Source organism: Malurus melanocephalus, unplaced genomic scaffold (assembly GCF_030028575.1).
Source record: "Malurus melanocephalus ecotype Western Australia unplaced genomic scaffold, MMel_1.1 scaffold_59, whole genome shotgun sequence".
NCBI classification, from domain to species: Eukaryota; Metazoa; Chordata; class Aves; order Passeriformes; family Maluridae; genus Malurus; species Malurus melanocephalus.
The window spans coordinates 393,200-402,506 of record NW_026623291.1 but is presented as its reverse complement, the minus strand read 5'-3'; the positions used below and the strand labels follow the sequence as shown (position 1 = coordinate 402,506).

The 9,307-nt window shown below is 45.2% G+C and overlaps 1 protein-coding gene across 4 annotated transcripts; it reads right to left on the bottom strand.

Moving 5' to 3' along the window:
* Positions 1 to 3,175: 3,175 nt before the first annotated feature.
* Positions 3,176 to 9,301, bottom strand: LOC130573503 (oxidative stress-responsive serine-rich protein 1-like). 4 transcript variants are annotated; one of them, XM_057365968.1, is made up of 4 exons: positions 9,224 to 9,301; positions 6,713 to 6,828; positions 4,800 to 4,913; positions 3,222 to 4,058 (listed from the first exon to the last, which is right to left on the bottom strand). In XM_057365968.1, exons 2-4 carry the CDS (start codon positions 6,820 to 6,822, stop codon positions 3,371 to 3,373), a joined length of 912 nt encoding a protein of 303 aa, XP_057221951.1. In that variant the 5' UTR covers positions 6,823 to 6,828; positions 9,224 to 9,301; the 3' UTR covers positions 3,222 to 3,370. The 4 variants fall into 4 exon arrangements, with proteins under 4 accessions (XP_057221954.1, XP_057221951.1, XP_057221952.1 ...); XM_057365969.1 differs by having other exon boundaries at positions 6,713 to 6,825; positions 9,224 to 9,291; XM_057365970.1 differs by lacking the exon at positions 9,224 to 9,301 and adding an exon at positions 8,579 to 8,871.
* Positions 9,302 to 9,307: the final 6 nt, after the last annotated feature.

Sequence of the window (9,307 nt, the reverse complement as noted above, 5' to 3'; positions counted from 1 at the left end):
GCCGCTCTCCCCCGCCCGGCCGCCGCCGCCCGCCCCGTCCCGTCCCGCTCTCCTCCCCCGCCGGGAGAAAGGTCAGCGCTGCCCTAACAAGGCCATCGGATCCCAGGAGCTGCTCCCAAAAATAACCCCCCGGAGCCCGGCCCCCGCCTCGGGGCCCTTTTATGAAGGAGGGGAGAGACACATCCCACCCCCCCGCCGTCCCCCGCCCCGGGCAGGGATCCAGGCGGAGAAGAGGCTGGGAAAGTAAATGTCTGCTTAAAATAGAGCCTGGGAAGGGGCCGCCGCTCTCCCCCCGGGCCGGCAGCCGCTGTCCCGCTCCGCCGGAGCCCCGCGGGATGCGGGGACGGAGCGCCCGGGGCAGGTCACTCACATCGTGCCTAACTGGGCAGAGGTGGAACCCGAGCGCAGCGTACAGCTCACTCAGCCCCGCTGCTACTGCCCAGGTGACTTTCCAGAGCTGCYTTAGGATAATGAAACTAGTCCACTAGTTGCCATTTAACCCTTCTCTCTCAAACAACTACAAACTTCCCAAAGTTTCCTTCTGTTTATCAGCCAGCAGCATAATTCAGTCTATGTGTGGAAAAGAGCGTGGACAGCTGCAGACRCACGGAGCAGTGACAGCCCACCTTGTGTGTAACAACGTCATCAGACGGTAGAGAAGGAATGAAAGAGCAGGTAACAGGCTAATCCAAGCCCTCTGTTCTTGCAGCACATTTGTCCCATTTCTAAAGACACTCACAGCAAGAACATGGAGAAATGACCTCCCCTTGCTGACCACCAGGCTGAGGAGCTGCAGGAGCTATGGGGCAATTCCAGCCCGCTSTGCTCTGCCCTTCCAGGGGAGCTCCCAAAACCCCACCGATCTCTGGGGCAAAGCTGCCACACACAGTGGTGGGTTCAGACTCACGTATCAACAGTTTTTCAACTCARACAACCTCCTCACTGGCATTTCTAGGAAGAGAACTTATAGAGGAACTACACAATGTATAACTGCAAGAGAAGCTCTGTGTATGGACAGCACRTCAACACAGAACACCTGCAGCCACAGGTGAGAAGAACCAAGTTATAGCTAATTACAAAGGGCTTCACTTTTATTCAGGCACAGGAAGGAATGGGCTCTTTGGTAAGGGACTCCACCACGACTCACAAGTGCCACTTGGCAGAACCAGTCCTCTACAGGTTTCTTAAAAATAAAGTCAGATTTTGAAACCTCAAAGTTGAATTTTTTTGTTGTTTTAAACTAAGCTTTTAGACTACTTAAGCAAGTTTTTAAGGTTCTTGCTGCGTGATTAGGGGCCATAAATCTGCATTTTCTCAAAGCAAACATAGAGGGTTTTGTTCTGTGATTTCTGGGAAGACCAAAACATCTTAAAACACCTTGTGGTAACAGAAGGGAAAGTGTTAAGGCAGCAGTTGCAGCAACTCGTGGTCTTCTATTCCATAGTGTTCCAGCACTTGCGTGCCCAAAGATGTCGTAACTGTCCCAAGAGGATGCCAAGTTCAGGACTATGTAATTATTTACWTAGCAACTTTTCCTAATTACACAGCACAGTTGTGAACTGATCGTACTCTTTGTTTAAACATTAATAACTTATGCAGATTTTGGCATTTAAAGAACTTTTGCTGACCGCCAGCAAACCCACACAAATTTCAGAAAGCACCGACAGTCTGTGTGCACCAAGACACCAGACAGAGCTGCTCTTATTTCTTCATTTTGGCAGAAAAATTACCCATTATCCCTTRAAGACTGAGCTGGCTGCAGCAGCCAGCCCCGGCCTGGGGCTGACCTCTAGTGGCACTGCTCATGTCCCTTCCCAGTCAGCACCAGATCACATCTTTCTATTTTCACATCACCAGGATTTCAATCCACTTTAACACAGTACTGAACAGTGGACAGTGCAATCATAAACCCTGCAATACAGGTCTGTGGTGACTAATGAAAGAAATGGTAGAAAGCAGTGCAGTCCTGAAAGGCACTTTCAGCCCCACAACAGTGCCATGGCTGGAATTTTCATTTGGAAGCAGTAAAGAACAATTATGTGGGAAATAAAGTAATTCTGCACTTTGCAGCCCAGTTTTGTAGATAAGTTACCCAAAAATTGCCTTGAATTCAGACACAGGTGGCAAAAAAACAGCTTATTGAAGAGCAGGGGAAGAGATGTGGGACCCAGGTACATTCTGCAGTGTAGGTGACACTTCAGAACTGGCAAAACAGGGAACTTTGCACGGCCACTTGTTCTAAAATACCAGTTACTGCCAAGGAAATGACAAAAAACATACCCCAAATGATTTTGAAGGAAAAATGTTCRTCTCCATTTTTTCTCCAGACCTTACAGGTCAGAAAAGTTGAGGTACTGCAAATAGCGAAGACAAACCAAGCACAACTTTTCTCTCCCTCAGCAAATTGTATTATTTGATGGGATGCTCCTTTGCTAGACACTTACCATCCTAATGCACACTAGGTATGGAGAGCTGCTTGCTTCTGAAGCATTAAATTTCAGGAAGAATGCAAATCTGGACAAGGCAGCTGAAGTGACGGTGGCTTAGAAAAAAGACCGGAGTGAAGAAAAACAGTGTTCAAGATTTCCCTACATCTGACAACTGTTCACTCCAGTCTGTGGGTCTGAATACCTGAAGGGTTAAACTTGGTGTTATAGGGCAGGCAAAAAAAGAAGATAAAAATCCCCCAAAACTGGTAGTGTATGAATTAAGGCCACTGAAAAGAGCAAACACTGGTTTGGTCACCATAAAAAATATCTGAGCAGAGCCTGTGGCCTTGCTTTTCCTTCGCTTCACTGTAGCAGCAATTCCCCCAAAGAATTCAGGGTGTTTCTCCTGCTGCAGACAAATCTCTAAGGTGAGTTGGGCATTAAATAAAAGGTTTGCACTCCACTTTTCCAGTAATAGTACCAAGGGGAGGGTAGGAGATGGTCACACTCCTTTATGAAATACGATCAGAGGCACAAACATCCAAAAACACAAGCTTCAGTCTTACAACCTGAGGTCAAAGTGGTGTCAAAGAAGCAGAATGACACCAGGTGCCTCACAAGAGCTCTAATCACCAAACAATTTAGGAACTCTTCTCCAACAAATCAAAAAGAGGATTTTGAAAACAAAGTAGAATTAAGTGTTGGGTCTCTAAGGACAGGCAGGTACACTCTAGGTACATTTACCACATTATCATTCCCAAGCTTAAAGTAYAATGCTGAAACTAAACTGCTTGTCCAGCTTAAATAACAAACATCAGCTGAGATGCAAAGAAGTGTTTTTATTGGAAGCACAGTGAGCAGGGAGTGGGTTGTATCTTCACACAACGTGCCTGAGGGCAGATTCAAACCAGCCACCCTTCTGGTTTTAGTGCTCAGCGCTGTCAGGTATACATCATTTCTGCCATGTGAGACATTTTCTTTGGAATATACAGGTAATACTCCATGTAACCCGAAAGGTCTTCAATTGTCACATCATCCACAAAGGCCCTGGCTTGCTCAGAGCAAGAGCGTGGAGAACTTGAGGGAGTTCTTGATGGCAAAGGCTGGGAGTGCTCCTCAGAAACTGTTCTATCAGGTGCCAGTGGGAGGGTGTTCTGCAAGCCAGAGAATTTGTAYACTTCCATATCTTGCCACAGTTTGCACTGACAGGCTTTATCTGCACATGCACACGGCTTACTCAGGTTCAGCCTGGACATGGACTGGAAGTCAGCAAGCTCCACAGTCTTTGGGTTTGCTTTGGATACTAGAGAAGCTGCAGCTGGAGAGTTCTCCTGTCTGTTCTCTGATGGCAACTGTGAAACAGAAACTCCCARAGACTCATCAGCTCCCTTCTGGCCAACATCCGGAACGACACTGCAGTGTTCGTGTGCACAAGCTTCCTTTGGGATTGGCATCCCRAACCCACTGCTGTCCTCCTGGGCATCAGCCTGGCTCTTCTGCACCAGCTGGCTGCATGTGGAATGGGATTTTGTGCTGCAATGGATAAACTTTGGTGGATGAAGAATTGGAGACTTGGAACGCCTACGACGCTGGGTTCTCACAACTCCTCTCGAAGGCTTCTTCACAGACCTGCCAGGGGAAGACACAAAAGGGAATGAAGATTCTCTAAAAGACTTATTGCTGGGTTACAAGCTAACACTGAGCAAAATCTGTACTGCATTTATATTACATGCACAAGCTTTTAGCTTGGAGTATTTGCTCAGGGTATTCTGCTAGCTTGGAATTTGACTTTGTTCTAGTCAAGCAGCTGTATAAAATATAAAAGTAACACCATGGAAATGAATCTTGAAGAGCGGGCTTTGAAAGATAGAAAATTAGTAAAGCATGTGAGACATGACAAAATAATCTCTAAGAGAAGGATAAAACACAAGAGCACAAAACTAATGAATCAAGGGCAAAGCGTGGTTTAGTTTCAGACGCGCATGAAGTTCTCCAGAGATACCCCAGAAATCAATTCTTTATTTTAATCTAGTTCCCAAAGCACAATGACAGCTTCTGCAGTGCCAAACAATAATTGAAAGGGATGCATTCATGATTGTCTGATTCAAAACCAGCACCTTACATTTGTACTGAGAAATATCTATAATGTTTAGCAACATACAGCTGACCAGCATTTCCTTTCACTTGAGGTAATTAAAAGAATAGCAGTTATATATGAAGAGAAAAAGGTGGTGKGAGTATTTAAAGTTCTTTAGCAGAGACAATTCAGGTCCCTTATTCAGAGGTGCATCAAGTAGAAACTGTCTACTTAATGTTCCTTTTCAATGCAGTATCATTTGAAACAGTCTGATAATCCCAAGCTTCTCTTACCCATGCCAGGTTTCCTTAGAAGCACACACAGTCTTAGGTTTGGTTTCATCTGCCACTGTTCTAACTATTGCTCGGGCACTTGTCCCATCACCCACAGAGAGAGAGGTGGTAGATCTGTGAGAGACAGAATGAAGAGTTAACAGCCTACAGTGGTTAGTGTTATGATCATGAAAAAAAAATCCTCACGCATTCTCTTTCCCAGAAAATATTTCACCAAATCATCAAGAGCATGTCTTAAAAGACCTGCCTGCAAAGACCCAAATCAGCAGGATGAGTGTTTACACACTCGTATCTCCAAGGTTTGTATAACAGACCCTTTCACCCAGCGATGCTGCTCACAGCTCCACTGCAGATCCAGCCCCACGTGCCAGTGACAAACACACACAATGGCCAAATTTCAGCTTCCCAGGAGAGGGGAGGGCAGAAACACCATCACTGAAGAAACACGTCTCTTTTTCCAGAGACAAATAAGCCATTCTTTCCTAAAAATAAATGTTCTTTGGACATAAATAGACTTTGTTTAGCTGAAGAACACTTAAGCTTCTGTCTAACATAGGCTGTCAACATAAGCTAAAATTCTTCATACTCCTGCAAGTTGAATCATTTGAGCCACGGAGTTGTGTCAGACCTTCAGCTTCTGTTCAGGGCAGGAACCTTAACAGATCTACTAAATTTTCTGGTGCTATAAATTCATTCCAGACTCCCATTTGAAGGGCTTTCAGTAAGCCCGAGAACAATTTCTCCAAGTTAYGACTTCACAATACTATACTGGAATTCCCAAGAAAATTATTTTCCAAATCCCATGCTACATCAGTTTGAAAACAGGACGGATTCCCTGAAAAGTGAAAATAAGTCCCCACACACTCTAGGATGGGGTTAAGAGAATCCAGTCTATTAATCAAACTAATTTCCATTAACAGGACAATGAAGGACAGAAAACTGAAGGCCACCAGTAAAAACTCCAAAGTGATCAAATRTGCCTGGTTGGAGGATGGAACTAGAGAGGTAATTAATTACTAATGATTTTATTTACTTAAATAAAAGATAACTTTAGAAGCCCATCTACTCACAATCTCAGCTCTGTGGTAATTGTAGTTACCCCTTTGATCTTTACATGCTGCCTTTMACTTTCACCTTTTATTTCAGTGACAGTGTAATTGTATTGCTGACAACAGCTAATAGAACACAGGATTATACAGGTAATATGCAATGGTGTACATTTGTCAGCAGAAAAAAAAACATTATATGAATGCCTTTATTTATTTTCAGGTCAAAATTATCATTACCAATGGAAGTGGCAATGATAATGGTGCTTGTGTTCTGCCACCTGGGACAGTGAAGGTAAGTGCCATGTGTCAGAAGTCCACAAACCAAGGAAACACAAAAAGYGTTCTTTCCCATTTAGTGATTTTGCTTAAAAATAGAAATTTTGTGACAGCACTGAAAATAGTTTATGTGGGAATCGTGCACTGAATCTAACACTCTCCCTTACTGACATGGAAGGGAAATTTCTCTCCTGGGAAAAGATGTGATTTTATTCTCATGACAGGCCTTCAGAGCCATGGCAATATGCTCACTTTAACAGCAGAGTTCTAGTCCTATGGACTCTAYTACTGGTAACCTCAGGCAGCCAGATTCATGCCAAAATTCATTTCAAGCACACTGTCAGCTGATGATGATTGTGAGGTTTCTTTCAAGCCTGTTTCAAGTTGACAGCAATCAACCAAATTACAATTCCTTGAGAAATGCAGTCTACAGGTAGTGAATTTATTTCAGTCTGTTTAACTACAATGAGGGCTTTCTGCGGCCAACCTTTTGCAATTACCTCATTCCCTCAAATTTCACAGCAAGGGTGTTCCCTTTGAGTCCATTTGTAAGATGTTAAGTCTGTGCCTCCCTGTAGTGTTACTTACCCAGCTGTGTCAACTCTCAGCTTTTTGAATGCTGTCTGCAGGCTTTCCTCTTCTCCATCCTTAGCTTCTGATTTCATCATTGGATGGCCAGAAGGTGATAGAATTACCATGTACTGCTACAAGCAGAAAAAACACACAGGAAAATAAGGGCCAAATCCTTGTTAAAAACATTAGTTGCCCAGCAGCACCGTAATACATGAAAATAAACTCAAAATAGCACACTGAGCACACAAAGCTGAGGTCATTCTAGTAGAACATTTTTGAAAGCTGATTCACAACAAGCTYTATGATACCCAAGAATGAAACAAACAGTCTCTTGTACAACTRTAGGTGAATTAACAATTCAAAGTCAAATTTTATGTCAACAGCATCTTGCATATAGATTACAGTCCAGCCAAACTGTTGCACTTGTCTTACAGTGCTACCAGAACAATTGCAGACAAGGTGAAAATGAGAAGGAACAACACGTTCAGAAACAGCCAACCTTCCACAACTCTAATTTCCAAATTTGGGGCTCATACACTTTAAAAAAAAAACAAACCAAGAGATTGTTCTTAAAACAAGATAAAGTTTTAAGCCAAACACAACTTTTTGACTTTATGTCTAGGTTCAAGCAAGAGTTACACAGTCATATCAGAACAYGGTATTTTGATTACAATAGCCAATSGTTAAAATTTTCCAGTATCAGCTCATTAACAAGTACCARTGCAAACAAATACAAAAAGCAATCAGAAAGCTCTACTTTAAATTAAAAGAAAACAAAAAAAAACAAAACTGGCTGATGTATTTTTTTTAATCTACCCTAGCCATCATTTCATTTATCTACAAAGGATCTCAAATTTCTCTAAATTTGATGGTCTTTGGGCTTGCTGGAGATCAGGCACTAGCGGTGTAGCCCAGGGTCAAGACTGTCCATTCCTGTTTAACACCTTCATTAATGATCTGGACGATGTGGCAGGGTACCCTCCCCATGCCTGTTGATGTCACCAAACTGGGATGAGTGCCTGATACACCAGTGGGATCTCAACAGGAACCTCAAGAACTTCAGCAAAGTCCAGTGCAGAGCCCTGCACAAGTTTTTGCGTAGAAAGGAAAAGAACTCTGTTCACCAAGATGTTTTTATCTGAAGCTCTTCAGCTCAGTTAGTTATGCAGAGGAATGGTGGTAATTTCTGTTCCCTCCCCCTCATTCCAGTTGGAGGTAGCAGCTCTCCCCACTGCTGTTCTGGCTGCTCACTCTGCTGTGATTTCACCTGGATGCCCTGGATTGCAGACAGCTATTATGACACACAYAGAAGGATAATGTATCATAACAATTTCAAGGCACATGTTGTCTCATGAGTCAGACAGGGAGTAAACAGGAGAGGAAGAAGTTTAAACAGACACTGACAACATGAAGCTCATCTGAGCAAGTTACTATTTCATATTTTCTCCTAGCCAAATACTACTGCTCTGGTGAAACAGATAGTCCCTATTTCACTTTTATTATTTGGCCCCTCCAGTCATCCTCAGATGATTCTTTAAAATAAAAAAAACTTCAAGCTACTTTTTTTTTTAATAGCTCACTCCTGTGTTACAAAACCTTAGCAGGAAGCTGGGGGTAAAAAAATTTAAAATCACTGTACGTTACTCAAAACAGAGTACCAGTTTTTAGACTAAATAYTTTATTATGCTGCCCTTCATCACCAACACTGCAAACCCTCAAAATAGTGCAGAATTTATTTAGATAAAAGCCTACTCACCGAGTGATAAGCTTAAGCATTTTAGATGCTTAGAAGCATCAGCCAACCAGCGCCAGTGTAAAAAAAGTCAATTACTGTATAAGTCAGCCAAAGTTTATCRTGTCAAAAAACACACTGAAACTTACGTTCGTTGCCTCCTAGGAAAACACACACCTTCCCTTTTTCATTTTATTTTTGGCCATTTCCCAGCACCACCGCACTGCAAGCCCCGCAGAGCGCAGCGCCAGTCACCCAGCCCCGCTCCCGCGATGGGACACACGGCCCGGCCACCTCCATCCATCGCGGGCTGRGGACGGGCACGTAAAGCCTCGGTCACCAGCTCCCGGCCGTTCCGAGCCACGGCCCCAGGGGGCAGCACACGGCCCGCGGGATAACAACTTTTAAATCTTGCCTTTTTAGTTTTTTTTTTTTTTTAATTTATAATTTTTAATTCTCTATTTTGAACCGCTCCGAGTTCCCTCCCCAGGGACCAGCACCCGGGGAGCCCCAGCGGCCCCCGCCGCTACCCCGCGGCCCAGCTCCGGGGCTCGGCCGTGACTCAGCGCCGCCCCGCGCCCGCCGSGGCTCCCCCATCGCCCTCCGCCCTCGTGAGGGGACCGGCGGCGGGAACCGCGCGGGAGGGGCTCGCTGTGGGGACGCGACGGCACCCACCGGCCCCGGCGGCTGGGGGAGCCAGGAGAGAACCGCGTGGGGGACCGGGATGAGGAGGGGGCCGGGGCCGGGGCCAAGGCTGGGACGGGTACGGGGACAGGGACGGGAGCCGCACTCACCGCGCTCCGCGGGCCGAGCCCGCCGCCTCCCGCCGCCCCCCGGAACCGCCGCCGCTCGCGCACGCGCACCCGCCAGGCCGGGCG